The sequence below is a fragment of the Thermomyces lanuginosus genome, assembly GCF_041956635.1.
Source record: "Thermomyces lanuginosus strain ATCC 200065 unplaced genomic scaffold VTN49scaffold_27, whole genome shotgun sequence".
Lineage (NCBI taxonomy): Eukaryota > Fungi > Ascomycota > Eurotiomycetes > Eurotiales > Trichocomaceae > Thermomyces > Thermomyces lanuginosus.
Window position 1 is genome coordinate 34,514 of NW_027192361.1, and position 14,429 is coordinate 48,942.

General features: G+C 53.5%; 5 protein-coding genes across 5 annotated transcripts; 4 read left to right on the top strand and 1 right to left on the bottom strand.

Moving 5' to 3' along the window:
• Positions 1-148: 148 nt before the first annotated feature.
• Positions 149-4,109, top strand: VTN49DRAFT_2212 (uncharacterized protein; the record flags this gene model as incomplete). The annotated part of the gene is made up of 4 exons (XM_069409913.1): positions 149-185; positions 242-316; positions 371-426; positions 495-4,109. 4 exons carry the CDS (start codon positions 149-151, stop codon positions 4,107-4,109), a joined length of 3,783 nt encoding a protein of 1,260 aa, XP_069268770.1.
• A 922-nt stretch (positions 4,110-5,031) lies between these two features.
• VTN49DRAFT_2213 (uncharacterized protein) lies at positions 5,032-7,821 on the top strand (the record flags this gene model as incomplete). The annotated part of the gene is made up of 1 exon (XM_069409914.1): positions 5,032-7,821. One exon carries the CDS (start codon positions 5,032-5,034, stop codon positions 7,819-7,821), a length of 2,790 nt encoding a protein of 929 aa, XP_069268771.1.
• A 1,075-nt stretch (positions 7,822-8,896) lies between these two features.
• On the bottom strand, positions 8,897-9,382 carry VTN49DRAFT_2214 (uncharacterized protein; the record flags this gene model as incomplete). Its single annotated transcript, XM_069409915.1, has 2 exons — positions 8,897-8,965; positions 9,062-9,382. The coding sequence occupies 2 exons, from the start codon at positions 9,380-9,382 to the stop codon at positions 8,897-8,899; spliced, it is 390 nt and encodes a 129-aa protein (XP_069268772.1).
• Positions 9,383-9,494: 112 nt separating this feature from the next.
• Positions 9,495-11,401, top strand: VTN49DRAFT_2215 (uncharacterized protein; the record flags this gene model as incomplete). The annotated part of the gene is made up of 3 exons (XM_069409916.1): positions 9,495-10,217; positions 10,278-10,463; positions 10,529-11,401. 3 exons carry the CDS (start codon positions 9,495-9,497, stop codon positions 11,399-11,401), a joined length of 1,782 nt encoding a protein of 593 aa, XP_069268773.1.
• Positions 11,402-11,798: 397 nt separating this feature from the next.
• On the top strand, positions 11,799-14,029 carry VTN49DRAFT_2216 (uncharacterized protein; the record flags this gene model as incomplete). Its single annotated transcript, XM_069409917.1, has 8 exons — positions 11,799-11,952; positions 12,019-12,232; positions 12,295-12,512; positions 12,739-12,962; positions 13,016-13,124; positions 13,183-13,385; positions 13,442-13,921; positions 13,979-14,029. The coding sequence occupies 8 exons, from the start codon at positions 11,799-11,801 to the stop codon at positions 14,027-14,029; spliced, it is 1,653 nt and encodes a 550-aa protein (XP_069268774.1).
• Positions 14,030-14,429: the final 400 nt, after the last annotated feature.

Below are 14,429 nucleotides of genomic sequence, written 5' to 3' on the forward strand. Positions count from 1 at the left end.
TCATTTCAATTTTTATCGGTCAAGCAATTAATTTCTTTTCGTTTCTCCGGATTGAGGATTCATCAGTCACTTAATTCAGTCCTCAATCCTTTTTTCCTCGCGTTGGATTTTCGTCTGTCGCATATTCACTCGACCTCGAATAGCTCCAATGGCGACAGAAAATGCGGACACGCAAGTCTCCAAGGGTAATATCCTGCTCCTAAACTCTGAAATAGACTCTCAGGCTCATGCAATGCCATAGAGACCCCTCAATCGCAGCCCGCCGAGAAGGTGAACGAAAATCGCGCGGACGAAGGAACGGACAACAATGCTGGAGGTACCTTCCACACGAACAGGAATGACAACGTGGCAGATCATTGATCGCGTGTAGGTGTGTTTCAGATCACAGTGAAGCTTCCTCATGATCCCTACACCATCCAGGTGATGGTAAGTCTCTCAAGCTTCGCCCACAAGTAGCGCGCCTGGGCGCAAATCTAACAGTCACAACAATACAGGTGTCGAGCCAAGAGCAGGTTCAAGATCTTCGTCAATCGATTGTGGAGCTTCCGGGGACCTTCCAATACACATGCTTCCACCTCGAATTCCAGGGTCAACGAATCAATGACTATATCGAGTTGTCGGAGGTCAAGGGCCTCCAGGCCGGCTCCGAGATCACCCTGGTCGAAGATCCGTATACCGAGAAGGAGGCTCGAATGCATGTGATCCGGATTCGGGAACTGATCGGTGCGGCTGGGGATCGTGCGGATCTTCTGCAAGGTATCTCGGCCGGGTTGTCCCTCCATGACTCGGTAGCCAATGAAGAGGGCACGGAGAAGGGCGCTCCGGCCAAAGAGCACCCCCTGGCGGGATACCATCCTAATGACCCAGGTTCATTGAGTGCTATTTTGCCGAGAGACCAGAGCCCACCACCGAAGACTGTCAAGTCGCTTTCGCTTTCCCCATGGAACCCACCACCTTACCACTTGCGCCAGAAAGGCCATCTGCTGTACCTGCAAGTCACAACGAATGAGGGCGAGCAACATCACATCACAGCCCACGTATCGGGTTTCTATGTTAACAAATCGTCCAACACCAAATTCGACCCGTCTCCTCGTCAAGGCCCCAAAAACTTCAGTGCGCACTCTCTTTTGACGCTTCTCTCTCAACTGTCGCCTTCGTTCGACAGCTCATTCCGTGCGCTGCAGGAATCGAACAGCAAGCGAGACTTGCTGACCACATTCCCGTTCCAAAACGCCATTCCAAACAACCCTTGGCTGGTTTCCCCTTCGGCGGCCTCGCCGAGTGCTCACCAGCCTGACATTGCGCGGTCCCAGGAGAATCTTCTGATCTCGGGTGTGGACAACTCAGAAACTCTCCGCGACTGGAACGAGGAATTCCAAACTACCAGGGAGCTTCCTCGTGAAGGGGTCCAGGACCGAGTGTTCCGTGAGCGCTTAACTTCGAAGCTCTTTGCTGACTACAATGACGCTGCGACTCGCGGAGCCATCCTGGTGGCCAGAGGCGAGGTTGCTCCTCTGAACCCAACAGAGGAACGGGATGCTCAGATTTTCGTGTATAACAATATTTTCTACTCCTTTGGCGCTGATGGAGTCGGCACCTTTGCTTCTGAAGGTGGCGACGAGGCGGCTCGCGTGGCTGTCGGCAAGGATGTGCAAGGAATTAAGGCAGTCAATCAGCTGGATATCCCGGGCCTTTATACGCCCGGTACCGTCGTGGTAGACTACCTTGGGAAACGTATAGTTGGCCAGAGCATCGTCCCCGGTATCTTCAAGCAAAGAGAGCCGGGTGAGCATCAAATCGACTACGGTGGCGTGGAGGGCAAGGATGTTGTGGCGGTGCATCCGGATTTCGTCCCTGTTTTCGAGAAGCTCTCTAAAGCCTTGCGGATCAAGAAGCATCCCGTGTGGGACAAGGATGGCAAGCGTCACGACCTCGAGGGGAGCGTGGAGACAAAAGGTCTGTTGGGTACTGATGGTCGTAAATACGTCCTGGATCTCTACCGAATCACGCCATTGGATGTTTCTTGGTTCGAGGACGAGAGCAGCGAGAGTTACCTGCATCGCATGTCTACGCTGCGCTTGGAGTTGGTGGAATCGTATTGGCGATACAAGATGGGCCAATATGTCCGCGAGGAAGTCGAGAAGCGGCGGGCAAAGAGAGCTCCGGAACGCACCGCCGCTGAGAACGGGGAGAAGAAGGAGTCGACTGAAGATGGAGAGAAGAAGGAGTCATCTGCAGAGAATGCCGAGGAAGATCAAGACAGAATCGATGTCTCCAACTTCCACCTTGCCCTCAACCCCGACGTCTTCAGTGGCCAGGTCCCGCAGACGGATGAGGAGAAGGAAGAATGGGCGAAGGACGAACAGGAAGTCCGCGCGGCCTGCGACTACTTGAGGAACAAGGTCATGCCAGAGTTGATTCAGGATCTCCATGATGGCGATGTTGGATTCCCCATGGATGGACAGTCACTCACTCAGCTGCTCCATAAGCGCGGAATCAACATTCGGTACCTGGGACGCTTGGCTAAAATGGCTCAAGAGAAAGGCCACCGTCTGCAGGCTCTCACTGTTCTCATCATCCAGGAGATGATCGCTCGAGCCTTCAAGCACATCGCGAATCGTTACTTGCGGCCTCTGCCTCCACCATTCGCTACGTCCTGCATTGCGCATTTGCTCAACTGCCTACTGGGTACAGAGGTCAATGCGCAGCCGAAGGCAGAAATCGACGAGTCACTGCGGGCGATCTACCCCGACGTGAACTTCGATTTTGAATCCGTCACCCCGGCCTCGCTCAGTGCGGAAATCGAGAAGCAGGTTAAAATCCGATACCGATTTGACCTTCCGTCCGGCTGGACGAGCTCCCTGAGACACTTGCAGCTGCTGCGCGACATCTCGCTCAAGCTTGGCCTTCAGCTTGGTGCGCGCGATTTTGCCTTCACCAAGTCCGCTCTGCAAACTCCGGAGCCCACGGCCGCTAACGGTGTCAACGGGAATGGTAATGAGGAATCGACCAGTAAGAAGAAGAAGAAGAAGGCCACAGAAGGCTCGTCTCCGTCTCGAGGAGCCTCTCCCAAACCGGTGACTACCTTCGTGCCGGATGATATTGTCAATATCGTGCCGGTGGTCAAGGATGCTGCTCCCCGCAGTGCTCTGGCCGAGGAGGCTTTGGAAGCGGGACGGATCTCTCTGATGCAGAATCAGAAGCAGCTTGGCCAGGAGCTCATTCTGGAGTCCTTGTCCTTGCATGAGCAGATCTACGGTATCCTGCATCCTGAGGTCGCTAAGCTCTACCATCAGCTTTCTATGCTGTATTACCAGTCGGATGACAAGGAGGCTGCGGTGGAGCTTGCCCGCAAAGCCGTCATTGTGACGGAACGCACTTTGGGCGTCGACTCGGCGGATACGATTTTGAGTTATCTCAACCTCAGTCTGTTCGAGCACGCGTCGGGCAACACCAAGACCGCCTTGATTTATGTCCGGCATGCTATGGAGCTTTGGAAGATCATCTACGGGCCTAACCACCCAGATTCCATCACCACCATGAACAACGCTGCTGTGATGTTGCAGCATCTGAAGCAGTACTCGGACTCCCGGAAGTGGTTCGAGTATTCGCTGACTGTCTGCGAAGAACTGTTCGGTAGACAATCGGTCAACACCGCTACTATTCTCTTCCAGCTTGCCCAGGCTCTTGCTCTGGACCAGGATTCTAAGGCCGCAGTGAACCGCATGCGTGATGCTTATACGATCTTCCTCAACGAGCTCGGCCCGGATGATCGCAACACGAAGGAAGCAGAGACCTGGCTCGAGCAATTGACTCAGAACGCCGTTTCGATTGCCAAGCATGCCAAGGATATCCAAGCTCGACGACTGCGCCGGGCCAACCTCAGCACCCGTGTGTCCTTGGGGACCCGGCCACAGCCTCAAGTCGGCCAATCTGCCCAAGGGGCGAAGGGTGGCAGTGCCGCTGAACCTTCCGGCCACATTGATAACCGGAGCATCGACGAACTGCTCAAGTTCATCGAAGGTGACACCAGCAGCCAACGGCCGAAGCAGAAGAAGCGCGGCACCGCGAACCCCAAGCTTCGGGGAAGCAAGAAGTCGTCTTCTTAATCGAGCATGTATGACTTTTCCGAGATGTTTCAAAAGGAATCCCTCTTCTTTTCCTTTCTGTGTTAACACTGGCTTTTTGTTGCCTTTCAACCTCCCACGGCTTGATATGATTCTCGTTGGATTGGGATTCCATGGTTGAGTGTACGGATACAGTGTACACGTACCCAACGACATGTGAACATCTCTACTCTATTTGTCACCTAAAAATTTGTGGGCGTTGTTCAGGGTATTAGATGTGGTTGATGAACTTGGCTGATGAAGCATTGGAATGTGACGACTGGAGGTCAACGCATGTTCTCTGTACCATTCAAGCGATGATGTATGTACTAGTATGTATGGTTAGCTACAGCTCTCTGCTCATGAAAAGTTCATTTTATGATCAGTTTTGCTCCAAGATACAAGGAACATTGGTTGGATAGGAAAGCATCTTGATCTTCAGTTTTTCTTGAGTGTCATACGAGGACACTTGGCTAGGGATTACCTAGGGTAAATCTCCTTAATCAAATTGCTGGCGCTGCGCCACAACAAGCCACACCCGCTATCGGCGCTGCCTCTTATCGGCGAACATTTCAACATTCACATGCTGTGGGTCCTGTGGCGCATAAAGTAAACAATCGTTTTTGTTTTGATGACGGTGCCTGGTCTCCAGAGATTCAAGCTTCTCCAACAAATTGCATGTGCATTGTGTTGTATCATACACAATCGCCTATGATTTTCATACCCATGCATCGATAACGATTTATCAACATAAGGGTTGGGCCAGCAATAAAAGAACATAATGCTTGGTTGACTACAGTTTACTCGCCTGGCCCGTCATGGTACGCGGAGTTTTAATATCGGTGCAGCCTTACATTGTGGCCATATAGAGCCGCCCAAAGGTTCGCAAAGCAATTGGCGATTGCGTCCGGCGTCATAGTCGACAATGGATGAGATTCATGCGACGGCAAAATGGGCTAATCGCGTACTTCGCCCGCTGAACTCGGTCTACCATCGACTCGAAAAATACCGGAAAAGTCAGTTTGTCGGCGCGTCTCAGCAGAGAGCACCCGGCGAGACTCGTGAGAATGCGTTGCCTGCCATGAGCATTGCGTCATCTCTGCGGAGGGACCACGATCTTTACGTGTCGGACTCGGAATGCAGCGATCGAGACCCGCTATGGCTTCCAGGTCAACCCGAGAAACGACGTATCAAGCATAAATATGTGGAGCGTGGAGAGAAAGGGCGAGGAAAGCGGCGAACACGGTCGATTCTGCGCAGCCCCGAGGTGTTGAAGACGCTGCCTGGCGCGATCGAGATCGCGACGCCTTTGATTACGGGGAAATTCAGGAACATAGAGGAGGGATTTGCCGACGCGCAAGATGTCGATCTTCGACGAGAGCCGGGGGAGGAAGAAGCGACAAGAAGGGCGAGTAGAGGGTCAACTAGAAAGTCGCGGTTCCCGCAGCCAGATCCTCTCTGGAAAGCGGCACTGGACTCGGAGAGCGATGCCACCTACGTTGATATTGTGCGGCGTCTTGACGTTCTGCTCTTGAGCTTCCTAGAGAAGACTCGAACGTCAGATGCGCAATGTTCGAAATTGGCCTGCGGTAGTCGGTCCCTTCTCTCAACGGTGATGCGCCGTCTTCCAGACTTTATAGCTGAAGAGCAAAGGTTGCAGGATGAGGAAGATGACGAAGATGTTGACATGGCCGATGTTTATTTTACTGAGCTAGAGGCAGCCTATGGCTCATCTACGAGAGGATGGCAACCACTGCGTGAAGCTGTCCGTTCCCAAGGGATTTCTCTCGTTAAGGATATGATACAGAAACAAATGATTACCGAGGCTTCTGCATTGGCTCTGATAGGGCGCTGCATCAAAAAGGGCGAGAATGACGCGGCCGAGGAGCTTTTGTCACACCAACTGCGCACGATAACAGATTACAGCCACCCAGACGCGTTCGAGCCATGGCGATCAAGCCCATCAGTATACGACCCTATCAAGCTGTTGCATGCGTACTGGAAGCGATCCGGGCGTGACGCTTATGTTTTCGATGAATTGGCAACGTTGATTTCCCGGGGTGTCTTGCCTCCAGAATGGATGGTCACAACGCCATGGAAGCCTTGCATGACCTCTGCAACCAACGCTGTGTCAAACGATGGCAATGAGTCCGCGTCAGCGACCCGCCTCCTGGAAGCAGTGGTTCTATCTGCATGCGGTATTTGCAATGACGCCAACAACCGAAGTACCCGCAAGCTGTCCAAAGAAGCTCATCAAACAGGGGTCTCCAACTCTGCGGCATACGCTCAGCGCTTGGTGGGGTGTCCTTTGTACGTCCAAAACGCCCTGAGCAACTTAGTCGCTAGTATCATTGTCGCTCTTTGCGGGATGCACTTTGTACGTGCTACAGAAGGCGTCGCAGGAAGCAGAGAGTTCAGCGACCGAATGAGTAGATTCCTAGACCGGATGGCTGATGCCATCCAGAAGAATTTCTGGCTGGACTGGTGTCAGTCGGAAGGGGATATTGCGAGGCCACATTTGCAACGCCAGGCCTACGTCTTCTTGGGCCATTATCTAGTGCGCTGTGGTCGAGATCAACAGAAGTTGTTTGACGCTAGCTGCAGTGCGATTATGATGGATCACCTAGAGCCGTTCTTTGGGATGGTTTGTAAAGCTTCCAATCTGGTTCGGGAAGTATCGGCTGTTGCGGTCGATGTGATCCGATGCTGCGAGAAAAGTGAGCGGAATCAATGTCAACGTGCACGGCATCTGTGCAAATCTCTGATTCGGTTCTATGACTTTGATTTGCAGAATCTTGCACTATTTTTGGGCAAGATAGCCGTTGAAGTCGCCTTGGAGTCTGCTGAGACCAGCCAGGATCCTGAGGATCATGCATGGGCCGCGGAGATTCAAGAGATATTACAGAGTGAGCAGAATCGGCTCGCCCAACGCGAGTCTGGACCCATGCAGACGCCCTCTACGGATCTATCCTTGCAGCCTTTTCGCTGGGAGGAGAGTATCGGAGAATGGATTGCGAAGACGCCCATGCCGCAGTCGAAAAATATCCCGCGCAGAAAGTTCCTAGAGCCCACAATTGTGGTCCCGATGAGACAACATTCAACAACAAGCACCAGCATCACCAACAGGTCTGCGTCATCATCAATGGATGATGCGTCCAGTATCAGCTCATTAGACTCTTCTCCTCCGCGATCGGCCGCCAGACGGGTGAGGTTCGGTGATCATCATGACGCACCCCCAGTGCGAAAAAGAGTTCGACACTCTTATCATGGGCCAACTGAGTGGTCGGCTGCGGCATCTTCGAACCGAACCAAAGCAACACCGACCTTCAAAGCCGAGGGCTGGAGGGCGCCTATTCTGAAACGTCGACGCCCTGATGACGACTCTCATAGCGATAGCGATAACGACAGCGACTTGTTGGAAGTATCCGCCCACGCATCCTCAGACACCGATTCTACTGACGCTCTCTGCCTTGAGGACAACCATCGACCTCCGAGGAATCCCAATCTGCAAACTGGTCTTCGTCGGCCACGGAGCCAGACCGTGCACCCTCCGGTCCGTCCTGGCCGACCGCCGAAACAGCGATCCGCCCTGACGGCTGGGGCGCGTGCACGGTCGGCTGGCGCGGGATCGGCTGTCAGGAGCCCTGATCGCAGCAACCTGCGGGGCGACATGGCCCTCTCAGATGATAGCGACGATGAGCTAAGTTTCTTGTGAAAGATGATGAGCTCAGAAGATAGCGATGGTCACGTTCCGTCCATTGTCATTCAAGGATGATTTCTACTGGCCATTTAGGCTTGGGCAGATACTACATATTGTTACTGTAACTTGGTGATTCGGAGCTTTTTTGGTTATGGGTTGGGACGGTACTGTATCCTAGCGCTGCTGCTCTACTACTCTTGTATGATACCCAAGCAGTAAGGTGTTCAACCGTTGCTCGACGAAACCACCACGGTCACAATAGCCGAGTGGTGTCTCTTTCCCACCCTCCGGACGCGAGGATGCTGTGTTGGTATGGCCAGTTTTGACAACACCGAGGCTCCGGATCTGACAGCTCTGCAGCCCATGACGTGGACACGGCCGATTCATGAACAATTGTCCTCCTGCGTCATGCGAGGGCATAACGCATTTCTGTGCTATTAACATCAATCGTTATGAACATAACGTTCTCCAAATCGGCGATTTTGCAGCAGCAGGTGCTTCCGATGATTAGATCTGATCGATGTGATCGGAGCGATTTGGGCTCTTCTATGCCTGGTCGGGTTAGGCGTACAACGAAGCAACCGATCCACGCTCGAGCGGAGTGGCGGACTACCGGCCTGACTAGGTGGAGATCATCTCCGCACGGTTGGGCCCTTGGGATGAGTAGCCAGAATGTTAGGCCGTTTTCGCCTTGAAGCTTGACGAGCTCAGGCCAATTTCCTCTTCTCAGGGCCGGACGATTCCGACCCGTGGATGAAGAAATTTTCCGCTGGAGCAACAACCAGAACATTTTCTCTGTGAAATTTGCGCAGATTTCTGGAGGGACGCCTGAGGCAGACAGGGGTCCTGTTATGGCCTAGTTCAGGTCTGGACTGCCGCTCTTTGGGGAGTTGGCGGCCAATCAGGCCGGGTCCCTGGCGCGATCTGCCCAAGTGAAGAATTGGCACGAAGCGCTGTGGCGTGTGATTGGTGGGAATCTCCCCTCCTGAAACGCATCCCCGATCGTCGCTGTTTTGTTAAGGACCCTTGCAGTGGGTAGCGTGGCAAACCATCGCCGAAATGAGACCTGGGAAGACCGTTCGAGGTCGTATCAGGCCATCATCTCGCGATGATCAAAGTTTGTGAGCAGCTTACGTATGCCGAGGGCCATTCGTCCGCCCTGCATTCCCTTCGTCAGGGCCGACAATGGCGTTGATGAGGACAATGATCGATTGACGTTCGGCAATCAGAAAATTTCTCTTCTTTCGCTCCTTACCCATCCGTCATCCATTGATTGTGAAGAACAATCGCTCTTGTCTAGGCCGCGCCGGCCGCTACTTTGCCTTCTCCGCCGTGGACTGGGTCCACTGCTCTTTTGTTCCTTAACTTCTCTTCTCTCGCCCTCGTGGACACAAAGGCTTTTCTTTTCGCTCGCGCCGTGTCGTGTCCGCGAGGTTGCATCGATTGTTGACTGTCCACGAGCTGGTCTTGGGACAGGGTTGGATATCTTTTCTCGTTCCTTCAGGGCAATCCAACCCCAACCACGCTCCTTAGGGTTTTGAAAAGTACTCCGCCGTCCGACAAATCGGTCGGGCATTCCACTCCTTTCCCATTGAGCTTGACAAAGCAACAACGCGGGATCGTATCTGCTAGCCTGAACAGACGGAAAACAAGCTGCTGGTCGGCATAGCACTGTCATTGTAACCAACATGGCCGGAGGTGCTCCCTATGCGGCAGCGCAGGCAGCGCAGGGCGGCGGCCAGAATGGCGGCCGAGGGGGCGGCCACGGTGGTGAAGAGGGACCGCCGCAAGGCATGTACGGCGACTATATGATGATGGCTATGGCGGGAGCCGTAGTTCTCTATTTCGCCTGGGCGACGTCCCTCAGAGTCCACGGACACATGCGTCGTCTTTTCGGGCTCATGAACGAGAAGCAGCGCTATTTTGCCCGCCCCGATCACCGCATGGCCTGGTTCAAGAAGAATGTCGTGGATGCGCCGCTCTTCCGCGTCCGACATAACCGCGAGTTCCAACTCTCGAGTGCAATCAACATGGGCACCTTGCCCACTCGGTTCCAGTTTCTCACCCTGGCCGGGCTCTTGGCCATGAACACTGCGCTGTGCCTGTACGATATCCCCTTCAGTCAGGGCATGGACGCATTCGCGTCACCCCTGCTCAGTCGGACAGGGATTCTGTCCGTGGTGAACACCGTTCCGCTCGTGATCCTGGCGGGTCGCAACAACCCTCTAATCCCGCTGCTCGGCCTGTCCTTCGATTCCTGGAATTTCTTCCACCGCTGGCTAGGCCGCATTGCGTCTATCGAGGCTATCGGCCACATGGTAGTCTGGATGGTTCATAAAGTACACAGGTCTGGATGGGCAGCTGTTGGCCAATCCATAACACACAGCACGAAGATCATGACTGGCTTTGTGGTACGTAAACGCTTCTCCGGTGCAAGTTGCCCTACTCGGGCTGACGACGCTGTGCTCTAGGCTATATGCTGCTTTGTCGGCATGTCCTTGTTGGCGTCCTCACCGCTGCGGCACGCCTTCTATGAAACTTTCCTGCACATCCATATCGGTTCGGCCTTGACAGCTTTTATCTTTCTGTGGATACATATGAAAGGCTCCCCTACACGGGACTACTTGCTGGCAACATTGATCCTGTGGGGAGCAGAGGTACGTTTCTTTCCTTGCTCCCTTACTGGTGGCGGTCTTGTTCCCAGCTGACGACGCAACGGTAGCGGTTCGCACGACTCTTCCGCCAGGTATACCGAAACTTCTTCAGAGGACGAACTCGCGCTACAGTCGAGATTCTTCCAGGTGAAGCCATGAGAATCACACTCAAGCTTGCTCGGCCATGGACTCACCGCCCCGGTCAACATCTCTACCTGTACATTCCTTCCGTTTCTTGGTGGATGTCACACCCCTTCAGCGTGGCCTGGAGTCAACCAGAAGAAGTGATCACCGAAGAAAAAGGCTTGGTGATGACGCAGCAGGACCTTCAAATCCTGAAAAAGGATACAATCTCCCTCCTGGTCCGCCGACGGACTGGCTTCACGGATACGCTCTATAAGCGCGCCAACATGGCTGAAGGGAAGCGCATCTCGCTGTTTGCCATTGCTGAAGGGCCGTATGGTGGCATCCATGACCTTGATTCCTACGGTACAGTCGTTCTTTTCGCCGGCGGTGTCGGCATCACTCACCACATCCCCTTCATCCACCATCTGGTGCAAGGTTACGCAGAGGGTCTTGTCGCCGCGCGTCGGGTGACGCTGGTGTGGACTCTCCAGTCCCCTGAGCATCTGGAGTGGATCCGGCCCTGGATCATCCAAATTCTCGCCCTGAATCGACGGCGCGAGGTCCTTCGGATCATGCTGTTCATCACCCGCCCAAGAAACGCCAGAGAAGTCCAGAGCCCGAGCGCCACGGTCCAGATGTTCCCGGGCCGACCAAATGTCGGCACCATCCTGGACATGGAAATTGAGCAGCAAGTTGGTACGATGGGGGTCCTGGTCTGCGGTACCGGCAGCCTCAGTGATGATGTTCGACGCGCATGCCGTCAGCGTCAATCGATCAGTAACATTGACTTTCTTGAAGAAGCCTTCTCTTGGTAGACAGATCTTAGATTCTATCTTCATGTGGATTTGGGTTCTATGAGGTATACACAATTTAAATTTGATGATGGTAAAATCATGTGTCTGGCTGAAATTTCCATCTCCAATAGGAAGCGCACAGAGGGTTATAGACCTTTGAGCACAATTCCAGAGTCATGATCGACCTAGTATTTACTGATGCCAGCCCAAACTTATTCCAGACTTAGGGCTTGCTTTCCCGAAACGGACTAGCGTAACCGTTAATGCACACACTCTCCAAATATGGTAGGCGGTAAGTATGTCACGTGGCAGAAATTTGACCGCGGATTGCATTTGTCTCGTCGTCGCCACCCTCCAACTGTACCTACTTGAAGCCGCCGTTCAACTTCTCAACATCTCAATAGCAGCTTCCAGCATCATGTCGTGGCGAAATCAAGGAGGAGTGACGGGATCGAATAACATCCCCTTGGGAAAACGACGTTTTGGAGGTGACGACGAAGGCTCGAGAGACGCGAAAGATTCGGGAGATGCGAAGTCGGAAGAGATTACTCGCGGCCGCAGCCCTGTTCGAGGTATGCTTTTTTTTTTTCCAATATTTGAGACTCTGACTCTGCAATGGAGTGCTGACTGCTCAACAGCTGATCCACCCGCGGATGGCGTGAAGAGGCGCAAGAAGCGCAATCGCTGGGGGGACGCTCAGGAGAACAAGGCCGCTGGCCTGATGGGCCTGCCGACGATGATCATGGCCAATTTCACTAACGAGCAGCTCGAGGCGTACGCGTTGCATCTTCGTATCGAGGAGATCAGTCAGAAACTCCGGATCAACGATGTCGTGCCGGCGGATGGAGACAGGTGAGTTTTCGGTGCCTCCGGATCTCTGTCGTGACGGCGTCTAACCTACTTTTGTGGTACAGGTCCCCTTCGCCTCCCCCGCAGTATGACAACTTCGGACGCCGTGTAAATACCAGAGAATATCGCTACCGCAAGCGCCTGGAAGATGAACGCCACAAGCTGGTGGAAAAGGCAATGAAGATGATCCCTAACTACCATCCTCCAGCAGACTACAGGCGTCCAACGAAGCTCCAGGAGAAGGTCTACGTGCCTGTGAATGATTATCCAGAGATCAATTTCAGTATGATCACTAACCCTCTAACCTTTTTGATCATGTTCATTTGCCCTGCATCACTGTCGTTGCTCGATTCGAGCTCGAGAAACATCATGATGCCAAGATGTTTCCGGTCGATTCTGGCTAACCCGTTACTGACCTTTCTGCCTTTTCGTGCATTTCCTATCGTTACCCAAACTTAGCAGGAACAGATGACTAACACTTAGCTTTTTTTTTTTTTCTCGCTTTAAAGTTGGCTTACTGATCGGACCTCGTGGAAACACTCTCAAGAAGATGGAAGCCGAGTCCGGAGCCAAAATTGCGATCCGTGGCAAAGGCTCTGTCAAGGAAGGAAAAGGCCGATCTGACGCCGCTCACTCTAGCAACCAGGAAGAAGATCTCCACTGTTTGATCATGGCAGACAGCGAAGAGAAGGTCCAGAAGGCGAAGCAATTGGTTCATAACGTTATCGAAACGGTATGTTCAATACTGCTTCATATTACTCGGGATTTGATATTGACACTCCGCAGGCTGCTTCAATCCCCGAAGGCCAGAACGAACTAAAGAGGAATCAGCTTCGAGAACTCGCCGCGCTTAACGGTACTCTCCGTGACGATGAGAACCAGGCGTGTCAGAACTGTAAGTTCGCATTTTTAATCGGCCGACCCTGGAGAAATCAGCTGCTAACTATGGTCAGGCGGCCAAATCGGTCATCGGAAGTATGACTGCCCCGAACAGCGTAATTTCACCGCCAATATCATCTGCCGTGGCTGTGGAAATGCGGGCCATATTGTCCGCGACTGTCCCGATCGCCAGCGCGGTGCTGATTGGCGCAACGGCTATGGTCGCGGCGGCAATCGAGCAATCGGTGGTGGGGATGCTGTTGACCGTGAGATGGAGGTATGTTACGCTGCATTGTTTTTTCCGTTTTCTTCCTGTGCTAACTCTGTTTCCAGCAACTCATGCAAGAATTGTCCGGTGGTGCCCCATCCAACGGCGAAGCTCCTCGTCGGATTGAGGGTGCACCAGACAAGGATGACTACAAGCCCTGGCAGCGACCACCGCCGCCAGTGTCCGATGTGGCACCCTGGCAGCAGCGAAATCGCGACCGTGGATATGATGATTACGGATCGCGTGATTCATCTATTCCACCGTGGCAGCAAAACCGGGACAACTATGGCTATGGTCCCTACGGTGGCTACGGCGCTCCCGGTGCTCCTCCGGGCACTGCTCCTGGAGCTGCTCCTTGGCATCAACAACCTCCTCCACCTCCCCCGCCAGGTGGGCAGCCTGGCTATGGTTTCGGTGCATACCCCGGAATGCCACCGCCGCCGCCAGCTCCAGGCGCTCCAGGTGCTCCCGGCGCTGCTCCTGGAGCTGCTCCATGGCATCAACCTCCTCCACCCCCACCACCGGGTGAGGGACCGCCGCCTCCGGTAAGTACAAGGAGTTTGCGGACTGTTCTACTACACAGTTGCTGACCAATATCCTAGCCACCGGGAGATCTTCCGCCGCCGCCGCCGCCGCCAGCACCGCCGGCGTGAAAGACTAGTGGTTAGCTGAGTCCTTTTCTGGATAGGTTGAGACGTCAGGACCCACTTGGTCTTGAGTTCAGCTGCAGGAGTTTTTCGTGTCTTTTTTTTTTTTTTTTCCCTTCTTACTTTTTTTCTTGTGTGTTCATTTTGTGCGGTCTTGTTGTTACTAGGCGTAGGAAAAATGCATCATCTGTTCATTTTTCACGGTCTCGCTGAGTAATTCGTATTATCCACTCTGTGAGAAGTGTAGATGTTCGCTTGGCGAGGATTTCTCGAGAATTTTCGAAGCTTGATATTATCCGATCGGGAAAGAGCGTTGAGGATGGAGTTCTGCCCGGGCAGTCGCTCCCCAGGCTTGGCATTACTGTAGCCAATCAGCGGTGTCAATGCCGTCATCTACAAAGGCAAC